This window comes from Sceloporus undulatus, chromosome 2 (genome assembly GCF_019175285.1).
Source record: "Sceloporus undulatus isolate JIND9_A2432 ecotype Alabama chromosome 2, SceUnd_v1.1, whole genome shotgun sequence".
Lineage (NCBI taxonomy): Eukaryota > Metazoa > Chordata > Lepidosauria > Squamata > Phrynosomatidae > Sceloporus > Sceloporus undulatus.
The window spans coordinates 172,091,101-172,117,588 of NC_056523.1; the positions used below are offsets into that span (position 1 = coordinate 172,091,101).

The 26,488-nt window shown below is 39.6% G+C and overlaps 1 protein-coding gene across 4 annotated transcripts in view; it reads right to left on the bottom strand.

Moving 5' to 3' along the window:
* Window positions 1–574: 574 nt before the first annotated feature.
* The window catches only part of SLC4A8 (solute carrier family 4 member 8), a 114,783-nt gene continuing 88,869 nt past the window's right edge, over window positions 575–26,488 (bottom strand). For all 4 annotated transcript variants that reach the window (XM_042453951.1, XM_042453953.1, XM_042453952.1 and 1 more), the window contains exons 15-25: window positions 19,970–20,075; window positions 18,431–18,592; window positions 17,299–17,412; window positions 16,011–16,172; window positions 12,953–13,204; window positions 10,365–10,433; window positions 8,310–8,483; window positions 7,285–7,422; window positions 4,917–5,044; window positions 4,334–4,436; window positions 575–3,592 (exon numbers count right to left, since the gene is read on the bottom strand). In XM_042453951.1, the coding sequence (XP_042309885.1) occupies window positions 4,349–4,436; window positions 4,917–5,044; window positions 7,285–7,422; window positions 8,310–8,483; window positions 10,365–10,433; window positions 12,953–13,204; window positions 16,011–16,172; window positions 17,299–17,412; window positions 18,431–18,592; window positions 19,970–20,075 (1,393 nt within the window). In that variant the 3' untranslated portion in view covers window positions 575–3,592; window positions 4,334–4,348. The remainder of the gene's footprint in view (window positions 3,593–4,333; window positions 4,437–4,916; window positions 5,045–7,284; window positions 7,423–8,309; window positions 8,484–10,364; window positions 10,434–12,952; window positions 13,205–16,010; window positions 16,173–17,298; window positions 17,413–18,430; window positions 18,593–19,969; window positions 20,076–26,488) is intronic.

Genomic DNA, 26,488 nt, shown 5'->3' on the forward strand with positions numbered 1-26,488 from the left:
TGGATATATAGACATGCCAAAGGGAAAATAATAGATGGGAAAGAGTAGATAGAAGTGAAAAGATGAGGTAATGTAAAGAATAGGCCTTGGGCTAAAAGGACCCAAAGTAGTCTTGTGGCTATATTAATAATCAACCTGAGAGACTCCCTAGCCATTCTTTGTGCAACATTAAAAGAGAGGATTGTGTTCACAGAATAAATCCTAGAAAAGTTCAGAAAACAAGCTGACATACATTCCCCATCTTTATGAGCTAACCAAAAGGCCCTCAAGGGTGGGCAATTTCCAAGAGATCAGGGGATTAATATCCATTCTCCAGCACACTCACCTCTTCACTCCCAGAGTACCCCAAGTGTGACTTTAAAATACCCCTCATTTATTTGGGTGGTTATGTGTCTTCAGGGCATTTCTAATTCATGGTGACCCTAAGTCATTCCTATGACAAGAGCATTTTCTTGGCAAGATTTATTCAAATGAGGTTTGCCATGCCTTCATCTGAGTCCAAGAGAGTGTGACTTGCCTAAGCTACGCAGTAGATTTCCATGGCTAAGGGGGAGTCAAACAGGTCTCCCAGAGTCCCAGTTCAATATTTAAACCACTACATTACACTGCTCTCCTTTTGGGAATTGGGGGGAGGGGGCGGATTTGACATGCTATATTTTTAGGCCCAAAGTATCAAAAGGGGGCATCACTCTGAATACCTGGCAGCCAGCAAGTCTCATGCTTGGTATTTTAGGACTGGGGGTGAGGCATTGTAGTGGGAGTGGCACAGGTTACAGAGCCACACTGCGGACCCTGGGATCTATCTATTTAGACATTAATGCTGCATCAGAATTAGACCTCTTTGGTGGAACAGATACAATGGCCCTATTCATACCTCAGGACAAATCACTATTGGCCTGAATCTTTGGCTTATAGTTTACCAGCAGCATACTGGCTGGTATATGCTGCCTGATTATATGCTGCTAAACAAGCCATAAACCCTCAGTGTGTGGTTTGTTTATTGTAACATCTGAACCAAGCAAAAGCTGGTGTCCTGGTTTGTTTCGCCACCAACACACCTAAGTGAAACCATGGATTCTTTCTCTGACTTATTGGAAGAGAAATAAGCCAGAGTGGCAACAAAATACACAAAACATGGACCTATGATTTCTTTATTGGATCTCACTACAAACAGGAGTGGTTTCCCAACATGAAGCAGTAGGCTGGCTCATCCTTGATAAGCCCAAATTGTCTTGAATTCTGACATGTCATAATGTCTGAATATGTCTGGTGGGTATGCCTATCAAGCTTTATCAAATTTTTAAACTAGTTAAGCCAATGTGGTTGTCTCCTGTAGTTTGGTGAGGATGCAAGGGACCCCTAGAAAGTGGGGGGGGGGAGACCTTCCACACCTGTGAAGGAAATCCACAAACCCCAGCATAGCAAAACTACCATTCCAGAGTTCTCCAGAGAGAAGGAATAGCTGCTCAGCCACTTCTAACCCTGCAGTGTTGATATTCTAATCTACATTCTGTTTCCATAATGTCCTCAATAAATTCATACCCTGGTTTTAAAAATACAAGTCTATATCTAGTACCGCCAAATCTTTAGGAACAAATTGAGCATCACATTCAGAAAATGATGCAAGCGAGGCACAAAAGTATTACAGTTAAACTGGGTGAGCTACCCCAGAGCCCTGGATTGACCAACACCTTCTTGTCCTGCAGTGGTTATGGATTGAAAATTGCAAAGGATTAGCCTGGGTGGAAAACCAAAACAAAGTTTCCACAATTAGATGAGACTGGGCACATTCGGAGTGGTATGTCCATAGGGAAAAAGAAAGCAAAATTTGGTCTTCATGGTACAATAGCACAATGGAGGTCAGGTTATAATTCGCTTGCTCTGGAAATCCAGTGTGTCATACTCACTTTTCCTCTTTCTTATTTCTTGCAGACATCTTAATTTCCCTGGGTCTTGAGAAGGAAACCAAGGGTCCAAATAAAAATAATCAGCAGGGCTATCAGAACTATATGCCACACTCTGACGTGACATATAAGCAAGTTAAAAGGGACAGCCTCCATCCTTGCACCATGCCATTAGCCTACTGCCCCATGCATAAAGCCAAGATTTTGTGTCCCTCATGGATGAGTACAGAGTATGATTCTTATGCTGGTGGGCAATACATAGGGCTCACAGAGCAAACTCCCACTTGTTATAGAGACTAGTTTGTTTCCTTGAAGTTTTGCCCTGGGATTTGTCAAACTATGCTGTGAATTAAAATTCTCTGGCATCCCTTCTTTGCTTGTAATCCACCTAGTGGACCCAAAGCAGCAATTTATCCACCATTCCCTCCTTGCCAGTTAACACTTAGATACTATTTCTTGATCCAAAAAAACTCACAAGGGCCATGTTTTCAGAATCCCATGTTCTAAATGATCACAGAGAACAGAAATACTGAGAATCAAATAGCTTGTTTAGTACATCAATTTGCTTTGATTTTATTGATTTGTTGAAGATTTGATGACAAGATTTTATGAGGCTCTAAGTCTACCCCTAACCTCAAATATTTCCCTTCAAGTGAATCTTCATGGGGCCACACCTGCAATCAGTTCTTTTTTTTCCTCTCCCTACTTTGGCCATAGTTCAGATATTTTTTCCAGCCCGGAGCATTCCTCTCTTTGTATAGGCACCCTGCACTCTATTGGCTGCAGGTCAACACTATGTGGCATCAATACCTGTTGAGCCAATCACCGTTCTCTGTCTTGCTAGCTCATTTACATTGCTGAGGTCAATGGCTTGGCTGGATTCACCTACACCGTGAACATACACTTAACAAAGAAAGACACAGGATGTTGGTCCATGTCTATGTAGGCTTTGACTGAAACATGTAAATGTTTGGATGATCTCATCACATATATATATATGAAAAGGAGCTGAACAAAATTTAAGCAGTTTGATTTTAGAAAAAGGTAAAAATGAACAATTCACAATGACATTTCTTCCACCTGCTTGGAGACATTTACATTGTGTCATATCCTGTATAATAGTTGTTTATGTGATGACTATATTAAACAAATCAGTGCAAAAATTCAGCTAAAACCCCATACTGAACATGTAGTCTTGGAAATAAATAAATATGAAGAATGCTACCCCCAAATAGTTGTGCTGTAGTGCTGTTGTTGTTGTTATACATTCAAAGTCTAAATTGTTAATAAACAGACAGTGGAGAAAATTAAGTATTCAAGGGCAGTGATCCCTCTACAGCTAAGAAACCAGAACACAGCAAATTCACACATGTGTGCATCCTTGTGTGTACACACACACACACACACACACTGGTTTTAACATTGAACTTTGATGTGCGTCTTGATTTGCTGGTCTGTATAGTTAGAATGCCCACTGAAGCACACAAAGGATAATCAAACACTTCTGAATGGCTTTAATATGAACCCAGCTACTTGTATGAAATAAGTACCAGGGTGGTTTGTTTGTTTGCTCCCTTCTCCATTGCAAAAGTATTCTTCTTCCCTTGCCTGCACATCTTGGCTCTTCCCTGAGTCATCTGCATGTGCTACTTCACCTCGTCAAAAGCCGAGAGATCTGAATGGCAAAGCTGCAGACCAAGACATCCCATTAGAGAAATACAACTTATGAACATCCTGAAAGCAAAAGCAAAGACACTTCCTCTCTGTTCTTCACGTTGAGCAACTTCTCCATAAAATCCAAGAACATGTGAAATATGTCAGCAATGGTTATGCCCTTTGGTTAACTTTTAATTAGTTATAACCTTTTGGATGTAGAATCAGACTACAAGATAGAACACAGGTATTTTCACACTTGAGTCTCCTGTTATCTAATAACTTGTCCTCTGCAAGGTCCAGGTGGGATTTCAATATACTTTAGAAAGCATAGCACTTTTTGTGTGTTTGTTGTAGTTATCTGCCCTTGAGTCGACTGCGACTCATGGCAACCCTATGGATGAGACATCTCCAAGCCCCTCTGTCCTCTATTTCTCAGCTTAGGTCCTATAATTTCAAGACCGTGACCTCCCTGATTGAGTCTATCCATCTGGCGTGGGGTCTTCTTATCTTTCTACTGCCTTCTACCTCTCCTAGAATTATTGTCTTTTCTAATAAGTCATGCCTTCTCATGATATGGCCAAATACATCCCAATATACACTCTCCACACTTGTAGACACATGCCACAAATACATGGGTGCAAAGGCATACAATCCTGACTATACTGTTTTTAAAATCTTCCTTTCCTCGTGGTTTTAAAAATAAATTATTTCTTGACGAAAGGACATGGTGATATGCATAAGGTGCATATGAGCTTATGTTGCAATTGACATACCTTTTCCCTTTGAAATTAGAGCTTTTCTGTGTTCATGGTGAGGGTTTTCCACATTGTTGTTTTAGACATTTCATCAGATATGTTGATGTCGGCAGGATCAATCCTGCAATAAACATTTTAGCTAGAGATTAGATTATAGGGCAGTAATATTAAAGACATTTACAATGTACACAAAGTCGTGTACACCTTTTGGAAGGTGAGCCATAAAACTCACTGGGACACCTGGGACCTGTAACTCTTTCCCAGTTGGAACTATATCACATGGCTTCTGTGAGGACAAAGCACAGAGAAGGAAAGCCCTGTAGGCCAGTGCTTCTCAGGCTATCTCGGATGTGGTGAACTGGCAATCTTTTTCTTTCTTTCAAAAATGCCAGGAACCAGCACTAATTTTCCCCCCACTGAGTACAACTGTTTGTTTGCTTCCTGGAAACTTCCCAGGGACTGGAAACTGGCACTGGTTCACCACTCTGAGTAGCACTGATACATACTACTTTCAGCCACTGGAGGAAAAGCATGATAGAAGTAAAAGAAATACAAAGATATTTTCCCAAAGGACGATATCAATTACTTCTCTTTTTTTTACCTGACTTTATTTGGTGAAACACTCGGTGCTGCAGATACTTCATTTCCAGGTACAGTCAGATAATTACTTTGGATCACAGGTATTTCAATCACAGTATGTTGATTATTTTCCATCATCTTCTCAGCATTCTATGTAATATATCATAAATAATTTTTCAGATGCAACAGAGTAATACACCATTCTCTTATTAATATATGAATCATGGAACCAAAAATGATGGATTGGTAGCAAATGTGATAAATAATAATGAATGTGGCAGTTTTTGCAAGCTCTATATCTCAGTAACTGGTAAAGAGGTGGTTACCTTGCAGCAATCACTGTGTTTTGCTTGGAATCATATTTTTAACTATAACAATTTCCTTCTGTACATTTGAATGTAATCAAGAATTTGATGTGTGAGATAATGTTACTGCTTGTTTATACAATTTTACAAATCTTTGTATGTGATTTTCTTGCCAAAGTTCATCAGATATTCATACTTATGTCTGTAATAGATATGATAAGAATTTGTTACACTTTGTAGGCATATTTCATCATTTCTGCAAATAAGAAAAAAACAAAAAGTAACTTTGTCCTTACTATTTTACTCTTGATATCTTTAAATATGGGCTACATATAATTTATTCTTATACATTCGGCAACAGATCAAAAATTATGTCAGATAGTGATGGAATTTTTTTCTGCCTGCAAAATATACTAGTTGATTACAATATCAGCACTGATGGAAACTTCACAAGTTAAATTATACATTTGTATTGTTTCTTCTGGGCATGTTGTGTTTAGCATAGGAGATTATCACATTAGCTTCGCTGCTGAGATGGACCCAGGATGTAACTTTCTTAAGGCAGATCTTATCGCATTCACCCATCACTGGGCAGGATGCAGCCTGTATGCAACCCGGGTTTCTCTGGGCTTGTCCCGCATCTTTTCAAGAATGGGAAAACTCTGTTCTTGAAAAGCTGAGAAAGAAGCTCGAGTTGCATACAAGCTGCATACTGTCTGGTGATGAGTGAATGTGATAAGCGAAACTAATGCGATAATCTCCATATTCATTTTCAAATTTGGTAATCACGATGAGTATCCATCTCCCCCTCAAGCTGTTTGGTGGTACATTTTCTTTGTGCAATTGAAGGAAGGCTGGCTAGTCATAACTGTAGGTGCTGGCAGACCACTCAGACTAGGTATTTAGTCGCATCTCTGACTTCCAGCCCTCTATCAAGAGGACTTGGTGTCCTTAGATTCTGCTCTAAACATCATCTCCCTATTTTTATTGGGGAGGGGGGGTGTTAACAGTTTGCACAGGTTTCCTCAGTGAGCCCTATAGGGTGTCAGTCAGTATCTCTTTACCTCTCATCACCTTTGATACTTTAGGTCAATGGTTCCCAAAACTTTGTCCACCACATGTTTTGGATTTCCTCTCACAGAATCCCTGATCATTGGTCCAGATGGCTAGGGTGTCTGCGAGATAGTCCCAAACACCTGGGAGAGCCAGAGTTTGGAAACTACTGCTTTAGGCCATTGGCATTCATAGCAAAATATTTTGGAAGGGGCCAACAGCCAGCTGGTCCTAAATTAATAGTTACAGTATTAGTATCCACTATATAAATTATGGTTGTTTAATATAATTTTGATACCAAACAAAACACAGTGATACCAGCAAGTCCAACATCTATTTTCCAACTCCCGAGGCAGTGTTTATGCTGCAACAGACTAACCTGGCTGCCCCTTTGCGAACTGGTTTATATAGGCCTTAGTTATTACTGTATTCTGCTAATTTTGCACCCATTAATTTTAGTATACATTATGACCATAAATGAGTTAAATAAATACTATCTGACAAGTGCTAGGGATTTAATTTCCATCCAGGTCCCTGATATTTCTTTTTTATTGAAACTATTTCAGTGTAGTGTTTTCTTGGTCCTTCCAGAAGGAGGCAACATTTCACATAGGATAGTCAATACAGAAACTCTGCCTTCAGTAAGGTTGGCAGCCAAGTGGGGTGAGGAATTGAGATCATACACTCTGTTCTCCATAACTAAGGATGCTGTCTCCCTAACTAAGGATACTGGATTCCTGATTGTTCACAAAAATCCTGAGCACAATGTATAGGCCTAAGGTGGAGAATGATTTGTGACTTTTCAAATTAACAAAAAGAAGAGTTAGGGCAACTCACATGATAGTGACATTAAAAAGGAAAGTTAGGAAGGTATTTAAATGAAGGAAAGGGAGAGAGAGCCTTGGGAGTGAGATGGTCCAGGATTGGTCTGATAAATATGTGTAAGAAGATCTTGTGGCTGGTACCTAATTCTGCTGTAGACTGCTCAAGTTTTGAAAAATACATCTATAAATATAGAAAATGTTTACTTACTTCTTCTTCGGCAGCCTCTTTTTTTTCATCATCCAAACTTTTCTTCTTGCTCTCTGGCATGAGGTCATCAAGCCAGCTGAGTTCCCGTTTTGAAAAGCAGAAGTCCATGACCTTCCGGACAAAGACTAAAGCCAAAACCTTGTTGCAACGGGAAGAGAAATGGGAAGAAGGTGGGAATGGGAAGAGCTTACACTGTGACAAGAGAATTAACCAGCAGACACAATACAAAAATGAAGGTGATGGAGATATATGGAGTTCTAGACAGGAAAAAAATAGCCATTTTCTTTACTCTCTACTCCCAGGAGGCTGAATAGGTTTGTTTACCCTCTAACTATCTGTCTATTTATGGTACTACTACTGAAAAACATAGGGAAAGGCAAGAAGAAGGAGCAGGCTCATCAGGAATACTGGCCATACAAATGGAGAGAGAAGGGGAAGCAAAAACTAGATTTAGGCAGCTTGGATTACTTGGGTGGGATTTACAAGAGAAAGTTCCCTGTAGCCCTCAAGCACAAGGTTAAGCCTAGATCTACCACTTCTCTACCACCTTTTCCAAGGTGGCTAGGAAGGAAATGAATGATTAACTCTATAGAAACAGAGGGAGTTACTTTCTGATATGACTTCCAGGCACAACATATTAAATTGTTATGCTCCTTACCCACTCTGTCCTTTGGCTTATAAATAGTGTGCAGAGCTTGAAAATGTTAATTTTTGGCACTAAAATCCCCAGAACCTCCTAGCCAGCAAGGCCAGTGGGGGATTGTGAAAGCTGTAGTCCAAAAAAGTACATTTTCCAAGCTCTGATATTCTGATACTGTTGTTGTTGTTGTTGTTGTTGTTTTATTAGGCCAACAGAACCATTTAGAGCAGAATGCTCATAAGATGATAACCCTACAACCTTAGTGAGACTAAGTGCCACATTTGGATAGACATCTATAGGATGACACTGTTAAATGGCAAATACTATGCACATGTACATGTGTCTATATGACAGCTATGACTCGTCTCACATAAAATATTCTTACCATCATAGGAAAGACAATAGCAGCAGGAGAGGCCTTGATAACCCAGAGGAGGACAAGGCAGGTCAACTGGATTGCTGTGAAAAGGTGCACCTTTCTCAAGGGGACATGCCGCAGGTAGATAAAGTCTGGTTGGTGTTTGGGTGGCATTCCAAAGAGTTTCAGGCGATCAAAGAACTGGAAAGAATAGTTAAGGGAACAGATCACACTTTTTGAATAAGGTATAAATTAGAGAAGAAGCATTCTATAACAGTTAGGATATGTCTACAGACATTTTCAGATGTGACACAGAGAAATTATTTTTTTTACATTTTGCATGGTACATTTATAGTTCCCACCATTATAATGCTCAATGAAGAAGTCAGTGAAGCTTCAAAAGCTTGCATCATGTATTTTGAGCTTTTTAGCTGAGGCAATAAAATTATCACTGTTTTGTGGATTTTGGATTTTATTGTATTTTGCTGCATGGCCAAGACAACTATCTCTGGATATGTTAGTCCATTTTTCCATTTCCTCCATTTTTTTAAAACAGATGTAGCCTGGGCAAGCTGGGTGGATTTGACTTAGCTCAACTCTATCTATCCTAGTATTTGGCACAGCACTAGTTCAGATGAGCAGGTTGTGAAGGTGTAATCAGGATGGTACATAGAACTACCATTCTGTTCACAAGGGAAACCTTTCACTTTTGAATAAGCCATCACAGTCTACAGCTTGTCTCTCTTTCAATCTACCAGACTGAAACTGTAGCGAGCTCCTCTACCTTTAGTGGCTGTGTGGAAGAGAGAATTTCAGCAAGTGCAGATTATCATACAAAAGCTGGTGTAGTGGTTTGAATGTCAGACAAGAGAGATTGCTACATGCAACTTTTAAACTACAATTAGACCCGGAAAAAGATAGCTTTGATGATACTTATTGCACAACAATGTCTCCGATCCACGGCTACTCTGTCTCTGGCCCATAGCTGCTGTGTCCCTTTTCACTGATAGAGAAAACCCATCAATCACCTCAAAACTGTGCAGGTCCCCAGGTGGAAAACATCATTCCCAGAGCAAATGCGAGACTGGCAGTCATGTGGTAATTCCCTTTAATTTTTTTCTATTTCTTTTCATTAAAAAAAAACCAACTCACAGTAGCAGAGATCCATAACTGTGTGAAAAAAATGGGGGGGAAATAAAATTAAAATAATCAAAAGGCATGCTGGATAGGGCAGGGAGGCAGGGTTAAGGGAGAACTAGGAAGAAAGTAGAATGTGGCAGCAGCCCCATTCGCACGATTAAGAAGACATGTGGTGATGGCTACTCTGAAAGCAGTATGTTTGCATTTTTAAAAAAACTTATGCAATTTCTGAGAGTGCGGGGCTTGGGTGGTAATGCTCCAGGACTTTTGGAGACCAGGATCTGAATCTTTGCTCAGCCATAGAAACTTGCTGGGTGACCTTGGGAAAGTCACACTCTCTGTGACTTTCCCTTCCCAAGAAGGCAAGAGCAAACCCCCTCTGAAAACATCTTGTCAAGAATACTCTGTGACACATTCTCCTTAAGGTCACCATAAGTGGAAAATGGCTTGAAGGCACACAACAAAGGTTGTCATGCAAGGAATACCTACTGAAATTGCCTGCTCTGCACAACCATTAAAGAAACATGAGAAATGTCCCCTTTGTGTTGTGAGGGGGATAGTCGTAAAAGCATGCCTTTTGTTAAATGGACTTTTTCCATGTGACAAAAGACACGCGTTACAACTGTCTCCCTTGGAAAGGGAATGGAGGTGATACAATGGCATATGAAGAGGTACAGAGAAAGTCACTACTCTCCCACTCCATTTCAGCTTTCTTTTCTCATGCAATAAGGCTCCAACACTGTAACTAAGAAAGCTGACCACAGTAGTCTTTAGTGTAGTACTCGGGAATCTCAGGGCATTGGTTATGAAGTACTGGGCACTTAGTAGTACCCACACTTTAGTGTACTTTGTCTGGGCTTTGCGGCTGAACAGAAGTAGCAAACCTAATTTATTTTGATCTGACTGTGGCTTACAAAACCTGCACCACCATAAAACACATACCTGAATCCCTTGCAGTGAAGAAACACCCATGTACAAGAACACTCCATAGAGAACAGGCATAGGTATAAACTAGAAAGAGAAAGCATAAACAAGGCAAGAGACAGTAAGTCTTTAATTTTGGTAATACTGTACAATGAATTAAGACTGATTTAAATGTTACCCCCACCTTTTTAAAAGCTCAATTTGGTCGCATAATGAGCTGTTTCCAGGCTCTGGAACTCCCTTCCTAAAGAACCTAAACTGGCTTCCTCCTTGCTATCCTTGCAGAAGCAAGTAAGGACTTGTTTGTTTCAGAAAGTCTTTGAGGACTGGTTGGTCATAAAGGAAAGGGCCTTTCAATAATGTGATGGGTTGTGTATATTTGTTGTTTTTCTTTTTTAATCTTCTGTATGATGTGAACACATCCAGCCTAGTGTAGTGGTCTGAATGTTTGCCTAGGATTCTGGGAGACCAGAGTTCAGATTCCCACTTGGTCATGGAAACTCACTAGATGACCTTGGGCTGATCACACTCTCTCAGGATTAATGTCGTGGCTGCAGGGAGCCCACAGGGATCAATGTCATAAGTTGGAGTGTTTATCAGTCTTCTATATTATTCACACAGAATTGAAAATGGAGAGGAATGTGCTCCTCAACACAGAGAAGTGTTTGCCAAACCTAAGCTAATCTCCTTTCAGATACAGAGAACAACACTGTCGGATGATCAGTACTGGATGAATTTCCACTTACCAGTTCAGCTCAATTTTGCACACAAAGTGGAGGGAGAGGCACTATCTCCTTTGCCCCAAGTAGCAAGTTGTTTGGGGCCAGCTCAAATGTGACATGAGCTTCCATGGACTACAGCCCACTTACAATGGGAGGCAATTTTTAAAATATAATTTTTAAAATCACCTCTTCTTCATAAAACATTAAAACATAAAGGCACTTGTAGAAAGCCTGAAGAACCAGGAACAAGTTGTGCACTATAGGAATACACAGAGCAGCCTGAACAAAATGCCTATAAAAACAAATTTATTTGTTTTAACTAGAGCAGCTAATGCAATAACACCTGGAGGATGGGGTTCATAGAGATATTCAAATAGAAGTGCAACTTGTGAAAAGGGGGGTAGCTTTCTTTCTTATTCCTAACTTTCTTATCCTTATTCCTGTCCTCCTGAGTCCTTTGAGGTTTAATTAAATCAAAGGAATTGTTCCTAGGAAGAATTTTGATCAAGTACATAAATGTTTGGGAACTGTATCTCTGCTATTGCATCCCTACCCCTGAAGTAGTACTATCCTTCAAATCCCCTTTGTCATTTGAATTCTGAGTTTAAAATTATAATAAAGGTGAACTAAGATTGTGCAAAAGCAGCAGAAGATATAAAGGCTGTTCCATTTCATCATGGCTTAAATAGGATGATAGAAGAAATGAGACTGAGAATGAGAATGAGAATTCCGCTCTGAATCCATTTAACTTATAATTATTTCAAAGTGTGAAAGAACTAATTCAAGCTTATTAGCAAATAGTTGTGTAATGGTTACAAATAACATTGATAAATGAGCTACAAGCTCAAACTAGTCTGGCCTAAACAAAATCATGTACTGTATTGATTTGTTGTTCTAGGAGTATTTATCTCAATGAAGTTATCAGTCTGTGGAAATGCTCTTCAACTGGACTATCAGAAGCTAACTGAAATTAATCTTTTTTTTTCCATATCTGTTCCATCCATGTTGTTTTAAAATGGTATCAAAACTCAGGGTTATAATTTGGACTGTTTACATCACCATTCATATCCAGCAAACCTTGCTTGACATTATATCTATGAACGCTGGAGCATTTAGTGCCTATGTGTCTTGTCTTTATCGGTGATTGTCTTTTTTAGTGATGATTATTTGATTCTTCAGCCATCCATTATCAGTCTTTACACTATTATTATTATGCTTTATTTATATAGCACTGTAGATTTACACAGGAATGCATATTTTTGTTTATATGTATTATGGAGTCTGGTTCACAATTCTAAGTCCTTCTCCTTTGTTTTGGTTCATTTAGATGAATCTTCATCTGGATGTGCTAGCTTTCTCATTTCAAAATAAGACTTGCTCCCCTCACACCCTTGTTTTCAGCCCTGCCTTGAACCCTACTTAGCAGACAAATGACAGAATGGGGAAGGGAGCAAATATAGCTTGGCTATCATGCATCTGCAAAAAGATTACTGCCCTGTGCTCTGGGAAGTGACTGGGAAAATACATAAATATCTTTTTGAGAGTATAAGAATAACATCCAGCTCCAAGCTTAACAATGGGGAGAATATCTGCCAAATATTAATAGTTTGGGGAACACTGTATGGGGGAATAAGACTCACTAGTGTAATTATTTTGAAAGCCACAGTTCTTCCTCAGGCACCGTTGAACTGAGGCCTCTAACACCTTTTTGCAAATACTACGCGTAACTGTACTTTGGGAACAGATACATATTGCCAAGACTGGTCTCTCAGCTTAATTCCATGCCACCTACTTATGAACCTACGCAAGAAAGAAAGAAAGAAAGAAAGAAAGAAACCAAGTCATGGTCTTTACATGCTCTTAGATCTTCTTCTCTGGTTTTACCTGTAATACACTGGTGATGAAAACCGAAAGGCCCATTAATACAAAGATCATCAGTCCAGTAGCTCTCTGTTCAAGTATGCCCAGGAATTTTGGTTGCTCCCCAGGAGCTGCCACATTTGACTCCACTTTGAGACTGTTCACGTGACTGATGGAAAGGACAGTGGCAGCAACGAACCAAGGCAGCCCAATGACTGAACACACACCAAGCATGAGGCCTACCATGAAAAGGTCCAAATGGTAGCCACACCCTTTCTGTGGAGATAATAATTCATTAGCAGAGATCAACTGGAAGCCTATTTTACATAAACACTAACTAGTTTTAGACAAAAAGTCATTGGCATCCATGTTCCAAACAAAAACTCAAATAATAAATAGCAGGTTATTTGGTAACTCAAATAACCTATTAGAGTTACCAAACTGAAAACTGGAGATGGCCCCTGTACATTTAAAGCTTGAATAGAAGAAAGAGTTTTCACTAGTTTTCTTGTCACTCAACCAGGTAACAAGGAACACCTATTGAAGTGCAATCTTCTACACAGCCATCAAAGGTTCGGGAGCTGTCTCTGGTTTTTCCTCTGAAAACTTTAGATCCTATTCTGTAGATTCCTGAATGATGGTGGGGAGAAGCAGAACTATCTGACCCTTTTGTCAGAAAGCACCTCTACCTCAGAGATCTGCTAGGAAGGCCTTCCTTCTCAGCATGAAGAACTGTAGTACAAAGATGTGGAATAGGACCTTTTCAGCTGTGAACTCCCTGCCAAAGGAGATCTGTTTATGAACGCACATGCATATGCCCAAACACACCATACAGCTTTCTCTGACAGTTAAAAGCAATTCCATTTCTGAAGCCATTTGCGGGTGATGATGTTGAAGATGATAATGACGACTGTACTTTTTATTAGATCTATGCTTCTTTGCTGCTTTATTAACATATTTTAATTATGGTTTTTAACATGGGCTTTTAACATTATTTTTAAATATTTGCAGTACAGCTTTTTGAACAACTGTAGTGGAGGAAAATGTCAACCTCAGGAACAAAGGGAATACACTCAATTAAGCTCCAGAACAAAAGGAAGCAGCATTACACTGAGCCAGGCTACTAGTTTAGTAATGGCTACACTGAGTGGCGTTCCCTCTCCAGGAACAGGAAGCAAGAGTATTTTTCAGCCTTTCCTAGGGATACCAAGGACTGAATTTGAAGCACTCCCAATGCTGGGTCACTGAGATTTATTCCTCTGATGAGTCATAACCTGGCTTTAAAAAAAAATCAAACAGTGAAAAGCATATCTGCACCAATGTTCCTTTTTCTCTTTCTGTTTTCTGCTCCTTTTGTCTCCCTTTGTCTTTTGAATCTGCTTTTTTCCTGTGGCAAACTTATTTGCAATATGTACATAACAAAAACAGCAGAAAAACAATGAGGAATAATTAAACTTCAGGTCATAAATGGGACTTTATGTGTATGTAGGGGCAGCAACTGACAGAAGCAATTTCATGCTGTTTCCCACAATCAAATATAGGCACACCTGCTTGTGAAGCAATTTATAGAGTTGGTGGGTTTGTCTAAAGTTTGAAATGGGAAGTAAAGAAATGGTAAGATCTTCAGATTGCCATTTCAAGAGTAGAATTAAGTGAGATCCTATGTATGTTTACTATGAGTAAATCCTAATACATTCAAAGGGGTTTACTCTCATTTAAGGGTGCAGACCACACTACAAAATTCAGAACTTTAGTTCTAATTAACTAGACTGAAAGTTGTATTAGCATTTCTCATCCATTCAGCTGCATTTCTGAGACATATCTCTGAAATAGCTAGTACAGACACAGGTCTAAACTGCACTTCAGAAATAGTGTGATACCATTTTATCTGCCATGGCTCAATGCTATGTAATTCTGGGATTTGTGGATTTCTGAGATATTTAGCCTTCTAACCAAGAACTCTGGTTCTACAACAAACTACAGATCACAGAATTCCATAGCACTGAGACTGAGACAGCATATGCAGAATTTCTTTACGCAGGGAGGTCCAGAACAGATCCCCCGTGTAAAAGAAGGGACCACTGTATCTTCTTTGATTCTAAGTTTTCCAATTCCTGTTAATGGAACATTGTATATACATATATGTTAGTTGTAATGGGATTTCAGGAGCATAATGCCTAAACACTTCAAGTGGAATGGGAGACAGAAACTAAGCACATATTTCTTGAAGTTTATAAAATGTATACAATATGCACAACAGTATGTTTATTAAATATGTTTTTTGTCCATGTGAAACAACAGTTCTTAGGTATACAGGAGAATGGTTTTTTCACTCCCCAATACTTTTTTGTGAAAATTTCATATGCAGAAATCAGCTGGTTTTGCCCAAAAAACACTATGTGAACAAAGCAATATTATTTATTTGTGTAAAATATAATATTGTTTTCTTGTTTGTGCAAAACCCACAAAAATGTAGGAAAATGGTTTTTTCATTCTCACTGAAGGAAGAAAAAATTCACAGCTTTTTCAACATATCTCAATGGACTGACACCCCATTTATCACTAAGAATGAGGAAAGTTGTGAATATTTTGTATATCACTAATGTATATTAACCAGGAAATGGGAACAATTTTCTCTTCAGGAACAGATTCTGGGTACATTCTCCTTGAAGTATGTGGATGTGCAGAACTTCAAGTTATTACTGAATCCCACCACCCCTCCACACATGTATATATAATGTATCTGTGTCCGAAAGAAATTGGTTTCATGTAGCTTTACTGCACAATGTTATCATATTTAATTCAGAGGTGAGTTCCACTGACTTCAGAGGGACTTACCTCCCAAGTAAATAGGTACAGAATTGCTGCTTTAGCTAAACTTTAGGCACATTGAAATCAATGGGACATAAATTAGTCACTACTAGCTTGTCCCATTGATTTCAATGAGATGAAATGACAATTTAGTTTGGATCCAAGCTATTATCTTTAATATGAAGCTTTTAATACCACATGATTTTTCTTCTCACAGATATTTACAGAAATAAAAGCACTACAGTCTATTCTGGCCATAGTTTGCCATTACCTTGAGTTTATGCTCTTTCCTGTTCACAATAACTGCTGTTATTTGCTGGTCCATAAATATCAGTATGGTACAGAGCAAAGCTGGGATGATAGCTGCTACTACTGTCCACCACGGGTTGGGCCCTATGGGATTAACGAGCCAACCACGGTCATCACTCGTTGGCTGCAGAAAAATACACAGACATAACAATGTACTATGCAGTGTTATCTAAATATCATCCAGTCTCAAGATACAATTCCTTTTGATCACCTGGGAAGATTCTAGGAATGCTTTTACATGACATATAAAAACTTTGTCCTTCACATTCCATCCTGGAATGGTAAATACATCTATATTGGGTTATCAAAACTCTTGATTGCAATCCCAAGAACTCTATGGATTATGCAGTGATGGCAAACGTTTTAGAGACTGCAACTGCAACCCAAGCTGCAACTCAAAACCCACTTATTTATTGTGAAGTGCCATGTCCCTCTGACTTTCTAGTAACAAACTCTGGCGAACTCTGTGCTGAGGTGATGGCATGTGTGCCCACTGAGAGGACTCTGAGTGCCACTTCTGGCACTCGTGCCATAGGTTCACCACCACTGAATTATAGCATTCTCTGATCAGGTAAATCAGTGGTTCTCAAACACTAACACAGGAACCCAGAGGGGGTGGGAGAGTTGCTCGGGGGGGGGGGGGGGGCATGAGACCTGGAGACTCTGGTCCCTTCTCTTCTTCCCAAATTATTTTGTGTATAAAATTTACACAAGTATTGCGTTAAATACTTAATTTACTTAAATAAAACTGTTCTAATTTGAATGATGTTATTTCCTTATAACATGTTAAGATATCAATATATACATGAATGTACGAATGGAAAATACACACATTAAATAAACAAAATATTTTTATTCATATACTGCATTGGGGGGGGGGGGGAGTGTGCATGTACTGTAGTTGTAAAGAGGGGTTCCAAAGGCTTATTCAAGGAAGCGTTACCAGGCATTGTGTGATTGTTATCTGACTGTTATTTGATATTTGCTTTGATATGGGATATTCGATGTTTTTAATTTGTTGCTTGTTTATTTTATCTAATGCTATCTTGTATTATTATCTATTGTTTATATGTATTTTGTTATTATCCTGTAGAGTGTACGTCATTGGCAGCTTTCATTTTTATCGATTTTTAATTGTATGTACAGCACTGTGTAAATCTACAGTGCTATATAAATAAAGATTAATAATAATAATAATAATAACAACAACAACAACATATGCTGTGCCATTTTTTAAAAGTCATGCCTACCTGGAAGGAGCTAGGAACTTTTAGCTTCGGTGATGGGATTCCAATTAAGTAGTCAATCAACACCATGATAACGATGGTAATGAAAATAGCAAAGTCGCCTACCATGGAACGTACCTAATGAAAGAAAGCAGAAATGGGTTCAGCAGGGTGTATGCTGGCTGTCAGGGCACTTGGGAGATGCCATTCTGTTATCTGAGTGGATAACCAGAGTTCATATGGCTAGGCCAGGGGCTGAAAAGGACAACAAGCCAGAAAAGCCAGCAAAATTAGAGAGACCTGAGACAAGTTAAGTCTTAATTGGCTACAAAAATTTTGCCTGTGTGTCTCCCCATGCACCCTCCACCTCCATGCATACACTGCAAGTTTTTTTTTAAAGCACCTGCCACACATTTGATTCATTAGCAGGTAAAAGTGGGGCATAAACCTCTCTCTACAGATAGGGAGGTAGAGAGGGAGGGGAGGACAGGAGGTAACTGTCACTTTTCTCCAGTGGCTGAAAGGAGCACAGGCTAGTGTGTCAGCAACTCAACTTCAAGACATCATCCAGAACACAATGTGGTATGAGCAAGCCAAGTTACACAATCCAGTGGACTATCAGTGGACTTGCAGAGGCCCAAGCAATATAGTGATATCAAGCTAAGTGCTGCATGAGATCAGGGTTCAAAAAAAGTGCTCTGTTTAACTCATACCCTACAGCATGATTCTGTGGTCATCCTCTGGCAGAAATTGACTATATAGTCACATTGGAGGATCTCCAGATGCCTAGCGAGAACACCTCTCTAGGCATCTGGAGGTCCTCCAGAATTCTATGATCAAATTTTGCTGGAAATATGGTTCACTATTATCCATGATTTTCATTATCTGTAGTAAATCAAGGGTCGTACTGTATCTGCTGAATAGGATGTCAGCCAGTAAACCTTATTTGGTATAAGCTTTCCTAGATTTCAGCCTACTTTATCAGATGCTAAGAAAACTAGTTTGAACATCAGAATAGTGTTGAGAAGGGATTCCTTCCAGGCTCCCAAATGTGATTATTAAGCATTACACTAAAAATCACTGAAGACTGTCATTGCTATGCAGAACAGACTGTTAAACTTTAAAATCACAATGTTTACCACCAGCAGCTACTTACTCTGGTTGGGAAATAACTACTAGTCTTAAATTGCTTCAGGAGGCTCGACAGGATAAAGGTAGTGAAGAATAAGATACAGGACCAGAAAAGAACATCAGGAGTAAAAGGGCCATCGGTTGCACAAGTAGGGCCAGTAAACTCTCCTTGCATTTCACGACATTCCTATTCAAACAGGTATAATCAGAGCATTAAAAGCACAGCATTTGCAACAGTCACAGTGGATTGATTACAGTGAATGTCTGAATAAAGGCTATTGATGTTTAGTAACAAAGAAACAACATAGCAGATGGAACAAAAAGAACAGGGTCTCTTTCAGGCTACAAATTATCATTACCCATGAACCTACAAAGCCATGGGTGCAATTGGGCAACTTCAACATTTATTTATTTATTTGAGGAATAGTCAACCTAAAATCTTTAGATTTTTGAAAACATGTGCATGCAAAAAATGCTAGAGAAAAAGTATCAGAATAATACAGGGCAGAGGTGGTACAGAATCAGAAAGGAAATGTACATGGATCCTAGCTATTAAAGCAAATGCTCTTCCAAAAGACAAGACAAGTGGATCTTTATAGAATTTAAAGAACTGTAGTTTTAAAACATTAAATATGAAAAACTTTAGTACAGTATAGCATTAAGACATAAAAAAGCTTAAAAGACACAAGAATAATAAAAGAAACAGGGCCAGCTAAAAAAGCTTGGTAAATAACATTGCACTGAAATAAGAATGCAAGCACCAGTCACACCTCAACAGGAAACATTTTCCATAGTTGCCAACTGAGAAGGCTCCTACCCTTGCTGGCATATACTGATTATCCAGACCAAGATGGCTATGTTTTTGAATTGCTGATGCATAGTGGGCCAGAGGTAATTAGAGAAGAGCCTCCATGATGATCTTAAGACACAGACTAATATAGGGGAAGATATGCTTCTGCAGATTTTGAGGTGCTTAGTTGTCTAGGCATAAGATTTTGGGGACTTCAGACCATCAGATGCAGCCTAACACATTTTATTTTCATCTACTCCTGCCCATCTCATGAGATACATGGAATAGGTGGTAGGTATTTATAAGCAGTGGATGAGGGAGAACTTAAGTAGAAGTGAAATATTGAGAAACTGACCATCCTCTTCACAGAACCTGGACGGGACAAAGGGTTTTCATCACAATACCACCTAACTACTATTAATATCACAGTTAAGATTATTTATTTATTTATTTTCTGTGGGACAGAGAGAAGGGCCTCTTCTGAGGATCTTAGAGGCTCATATAGGGCTATAGAGTCCTTCAAATAATAATCAATGTTTGCATATTTTGCATTTTGATTCCCTTACAGTCACCTCTCATCCAAGGAAGGAGTACAGCCAACTGCAGTACTCCAAGGATCTCATGAAATGGGCTGCAGTCCACTAAAGTCTGCACCAAATTAAACATGTTAGACTATAAAGTGTTTTAGGAAAAGCCGCTCTAATTAGTGAATGATGCTTTGCTAAAGGCATCTTTCTGTCTCCAACAGACAGACTGTAAAGTCCACAGACTTACAGAAACTGTGAGATTAGCCCATGGGACTGTTGAGAAACTGATGTTGTTGCTTTGCCAGTAGTTCATGGTTTCATTGCTGGGATTTCGAGGGGCTGAACATCTGCAACTGAAGCAAACAAGAAAAGGTTAATTAAGCACATTCACCACATCTCAAAATATAGTCTTTGGCCAAAGCAGATGGGCCACATAAAGCGGCTTCCCTTCACTTCGGGGGTGTGGCATTTAGATGACGCATGCTCCTGAAGGGAACAGAATTTGCGCCAAGGCCACCTAAAGTGGCCCGAAGCTAGCTGCAAAAGGAGCAAGAAAAAACACTCCTTCTGGCATGCGGATTGAGGCCACTCCTGGCAGCCCACTTTGGGAGCGGGCCATCTGGTCACCATGGTCCCAGAACAGCCAGAGCAGCCACATATCACTCCATTTCATCCATCTGCTTCACCCCCTGTTTATTAGATTTCCCATAATCTCCTGCTGATTGTGTTGGTCAGAGTTAGAGACCAACACATCTAGAAAGTAGCAGGAAGGGAAACACTGCTAATAGAGTGAATATCTCTTCCTCCTGTAAAATAGCTGACCTTCAGTCTTCAGTTCCAAGGTATATTATAATATGGCCACATGTGTTTAACAGTCTCCCAATATTTTTTTAATAATGAAAAGGATCAGGAAAAGGATGTACATGCATGCTGGAAGAATGGAACAGTGAGAAGGAAAGACTCCTTTACTCTCTACCCTTCAGACAGTTTAATGTTCATAACTACCTGTCCTGGGCTGGGGAGAGGAGAGATAGTTTTCACCCATGAATGGAGAATTAAGTTTCATCCCAGATTATACTATTTATTGTTACCAGTCAGGCTCTGCAGAAGGTGGGCCAGAGACTGGATGCTGTAATACGCTAGATGAGGGCACATAAACTGAAACAGCATTCTGAAAGACAGAGGCTCTGTGGATTGGTGGTTCCTAGGTCCAGAAACTGAGCAATCCATTAGCCCTTGCTGCTAAACGAGCAGGTTCATAGCCTGTGAGTACTCCTAGATCCATCTCTGTCTCTAGAGGCCCAGGTGGACTCTGTGGTTCAGAGTGCCTGAACTAACTGGTCTAACAGAGATAATCTGGTCATAGTAATTTATGTTTTGGTACCATCTTAATTAGACTGCTTCAATGCACTCTACAGGGGGCTACCACTGAAGGTGACTTAGAAGCCATAGTTAGTGCAATATGCAATAGCTAAACCCATGGTGGAAACCTCTTAGAAAAGACACAGGACATGTTGGTTTTAAAGTAATTGCAATGGCTGTCAATATGCTTCTGACATGAATTCCAGGTGCTAATAGGGACATTTAAAGCTTGGGACACGTGAACAAGAGCCTATCCCTATATATAGCGCCTACTCTTTGGAACGCACTCCCGCAAGAGATCCGCTTAAGCGGCACACTGGAAGCCTTCAAAAAGGCATTGAAAACATATCTCTTCCAGCAAGCATACCCTCCTGACTCTCTGTAGAGAAAGTATTCCCCAATTAGATTAGATACAGTGGATCCTTGTTATACGCTGGGGTTTGGTTCCAAGATCCCCCGTGTATAACAAAATCCGTGTATGCTCAAGTCCCATTAAGTATAATGACATAGCAAAATGGTGTCCCTAATAAAAAATGGAACATCAAGGTAAATTTATACTTTTTTGGAACATTTTCAAACCGTGTATGCTTAAATCCGTGTATAAAAAATCCGTGTATAAGAAGGGCCGACTGTACTTTGATAGTTATAGTTGTTTTTAGATAATTCTATTGAATAGTTGTAATTTTAATCGAATGTTTTTAATTGTTTTTATATTGTATTATGACATATGTCATAGTTTTAGTAGATGTGAACCGCTTTGCTCTCGAGGAAAAGCAGTATAAAAATAAACAGTTTATTATTATTATTATTATTATTATTATTATTATTATTATTATTATGCCTGTGCTGAAGGATTGTGGTCTGCTAAAGGAGACCTCATCTGTGTCACAGCAATGGGAGAAAGACACTGTTTATGTGAGAAAGGGCTTATCCTAATGTGTACCATGGGTGTGGAATGCTCTCCCTTTGGAGGTCTGACCGGCATAGACATTGGGTTTATTCCAGCTCCATGACTTTTCATCAGAGCTTTGGGAGCTTAATGATTCTCCCCATTCGAAACAGAAAACATGGGTCTAAACTATTTTATTTGTTTCAGACTGTCAAATTATTTAATATTCTTTTAGACTATTTAAATTATTCCATATTGTTTTAAATAATCTCTGGCTGATTTTATTTGTAGACTGCCCTGTAAGCCTGTGATATAATGTGGGACACCAGTGTGGGATAGTGGTTTGAGCATTGAACTACAACCCTGGAAAACAAGGTTCAAATCCTGACTTGGCCATGAAAACCCACTGGGTGACCTTGGGCAAGTCACACTCTCTCAACCTCAGAGGATAGCAATGGAAAACCCCTCTGAAGGAAGTTGCCCAGAAAACCTTGTGAGAGGGTTGCCAAAAGTCAAAAACGACTTCAAAGCACACACCACAGAGACGCACACAAATATTTTCACAAAATAATAAATTGTGGAGTCAATCTATAATTGAAGAGGTTAGACAGGAATGATATAAAAGCCTTATGATGCTCAAGACTACATCTTCTATTAGGCCTGCTTTTCACCGAGGCTGAGCCAAAGATTCTTGGAAGGGAGGGAAGGGGGAGATTTTTTTTTCTGCCTTCTTTCCTGGGGGAGAGGAACAAAGGTTATCTAAAACTGTCCTTCTTCCAAGACCTACTTGTTAATACCACACATTTAACAGCCCTGGAATCTTAACAGTAGGTAGAAACCATTTTTTTCCTCCCAGGAATTCTCAGAACAAGGGCAGCAAACACTGCCCTCACTCTGGTTGGCTTAATAACCATGTAATGTGACACAACACTGATTTAGCTCAGTCAAGAGCAAGGGCAATGGATTCAGCCTTTCACCCTTGGAACTCCTGGGAAGCTAAAAATAGGGCTGCCAAGACTTCAGGGAGAACAGGTGCAGCTAGCAGTAAGTTCTTTGCCCACTTTGCCCTCTTTTGCTACCCGCTTGGGGAAAGAAAAACTAACTGAGAATCCAGTGTAAAGAGAGAAATCAGAGAATATCTCAGCTCAAAACTTTAAAAAAAAAAAGCCTAGGAGACTGAGTTAATTGCATCTGCTTCATTAACATCAGATTTGGTCATGAGATGCAATGAATGAAGTCCCAAGGAAAGTTATCAGGAATACGTAGCTGCCACTGACTATGCACTCTACATTTCCCCAATAATGTTTATTTAAAGAAGATACCATACCCTCTAACACAGGGGTAGGCAACCTTTTTGAGCCGGGGGCCGGGTTGCTGTCCCTCAGACAACTGGGGGGACAAAAAATAAATAATTAATAATTTTTTAAATAAATAAATAAATAAATAAACGGGGACAGATGTAGGACAACATGGTCAAATAGTGGACACTTTTTTTAAAAAAAGTGGAGGACACGCAAAAAAATTGCTGATTTTTAATTTTTTTAATATAAAGCATGTTTCTGAGGCATCTATAGACAATTGCCCCCCTTGCCCCTGCGCACGAGAGGCCAGAGCCCGCGGCAATCAGTGGCAGGACCGGGCTGGGGCCGGTCCCAAGGCCTCGCTGGGCCACATCCGGCCCGCGGGCCACAGGTTGCCTACCCCTGCTCTAACACTTCACAGATCAAAACCAGAACACATGTGGCCAAGCAACATCAGTGTGTGGTCCAGATGGTGAAATTTATTAATGAAGAACAACACATAGGAGAGACTGCAGTAATTTCCTTTTGTGTGAGTCTACTGGGAAGGGCAAGATTCTAACTTCTCCTCTCCTCTCTTCCCTGGCAACTTAAATAAGTACAAACTATTTTAGAACTCTGAACTTAGTCTGAAGCAACTGAAGTAAACTGAGAATGAAGGGAAAAATCAGGAAGAAGAGAAAAAACAGGACAATTTAAAAACATCTCAAAAGGTGGAATGACAGAGGACTAACTGGGATTGTCCTTCCAAATTGGGACAGTCCTTGCATTTCATTGTCGATCAGATAAAGAAGGAAGTGGAGTAAGTTGCACTGTGATGAAGCCACTTCACATGCCTGCCATGTTGACTCTATCCTAATGATGTAAATTTATGTCTTTATTCTTCTCGTCCCTGAAGAGGGCGCAGAAAATGTTATTACTCCTATTTCTCCTCTATGAAGAATGAGATATTTCAACTTGGTCACCCCTCACAGACAAACTATTCCAGATAAATTTCTGAAGAATGAGTGCTATAAAACACTCACCTGGCTTTCCTTGCCTAATTCTTCTTGTAGTTAGTGGCGTCAATCATAAAACCCCATTCGCAGTGTCTAGCAATAAACAGCAGTGCCTGTGTTTATCTTTACAATGGCATTCCCTTTCTCCCTTGACTGAGACTCACAATTAAAATGACTGTCTGAAGCCATGCTACTTTTATCACTTAAGCAAAACAACCAAAAATGTCCTGAAGTTTATTGTGGGTTTTTCGGGCTATGTTCTAGAAGAGTTTATTCCTGACGTTTCAGAGAATGCAGAGAATGTCCTGCCTGTCCCATTGCTTCTTTTGCAAATAAAGTGTCTGCAAATTCTCACATCTTAGTGAAGCAGGTGTCAAATTTCAGAGCTCATAAATAATTGACATGGCATTGAGAAAACCCCAAATCCTGTATCTTTAACAAACAGTAAAGAGTGTTCATCACATCCCTACTCTATACTTACCAAAAATATAGGAAAAGGAGACATAGGTCAGCAGCAGGCAAATGTTTCTGATGATGGCCCAGTGGCCTCCTTCAACTTCTGCTGTTCTTATACATCTCCCCTTTCTAACAAAAATTGTCATCACGAGAAAGAGCAGTCACTCAAGAGGAGGGCACAGCTCTTCATACAGAGGTTCCCAGATCCAGTCTCTGGACCCTACAGGCAGAGCTAGAAAAATGCTTGCCTGCACCAAAGAGCCATTGCCAGTCAGTATAAACAAGACTGACCTAGGAGGAACAATGGCTTGGCTCAGTCTGAGGCAGCTTCCTCTCCTTCTATGATTCTGTTTTGAGATCTAGCACTACATTTCAGATATGTTATTAAAAGTTAATGAAAATTTTACTGGGATGTCATACTGTCAGTTTTGGAAAAACATCCTGCATGATGGAATTTTTTTTAATTGTTTTGTTGAGCTTTAAGAGCATAAGAATCCATAGCAACTGAGTCTTCGCAGAGGCATGTTTTTCTAGCTGTTAGAAAAAGAAACCCCCCAAGTTCAGCACCACTTTGATCATCAAACACCAGTGAGAAATACCCAAGTTCCTAAGCCAATGAATGATAGATAGAACACCTCTGAAACTAACCTTAACCAGACAGGTAATTTATTCCCATTTAGTCCAATTCCTGGCAATGTTTTGGTCTATAGTTAACTGGTTAATTGTGTTCCCTCATAAATTGCTTTGAGCAATTAATTTGGTAACAAATTCGCTTTTTGATAAAGAATAAACATTTTATTAATTTTACTTATTTTTAATTATTAAAATATTTCTATCCAGTCTGTGAGATCTGAGGGCAGAGTTCAAATTGTATAAATCAATGCAAGTATATATGTATTGTTTATAGTTGCCTTATTGTTAGCTTCTTATCCTTATTTTATTGTTGAGGTTGTGTGCTAAGAATGTGCAAAATACTTCTACAAACTTAATTCCAATCATTTTTCAGTAAACGTCTTTATTGGATTCCATCTTTTATTCTGTACCATGAGATACTGTTATTGTACACCTTCAAGCAGATTCTGACTTATGGTGACCCTAAGATGGGGTTTTCCTGGCAAAATCTGTTCAGTGGGGGTTTGTCATGGCCATCCTCTGAGGCTGAGAAAGAGTGACATACCCAAGATCACTGAGTGGGCCAAGAAGGGATTTGAACCCTGAGCTCCAGAGTCATAGTCCAGTGCTCAAACCACTACACCACATTGGCCTTCTTCTTAAAACTACTCCAGAGTATATAAGATATAGATGTATGGGAAAGCCTTGGATTACATGCTACCCTTAAGTCCAGTTATTTTGTTTGAAGCACTGGAAGTTGCACAAATGTTGGCTTACCAAGTTGTCATTGATTTAAAGGGTCTAATGTCGTTAGGACTAACAATTGGACTGGATGGCCCTTGCGGTCTCTTCCAACTCTATGATTCTATGATTCTATGAATTGGATATAAGCTTCTGTTTTAATAAGGTACATTCATAGGCCTCTTAGATATGGCATAGCTAAAACTCAACATGACTTAGGACTTTATCACACAAATCAGAAGCTTCGGAATTGGAAAAAATGGCTGCTAAAGCAACTTACGGGGCCCAAATTCAACACTGGAGGGAACGGGAAGCTGTTGTGAGGGAAATGTTTGTGCGGTAAAATCAGCATAACTTCCAAATTTGAACTCAGTTTAGAAGATGTAAGCTGGGCACTGGAGGCGTCGCAA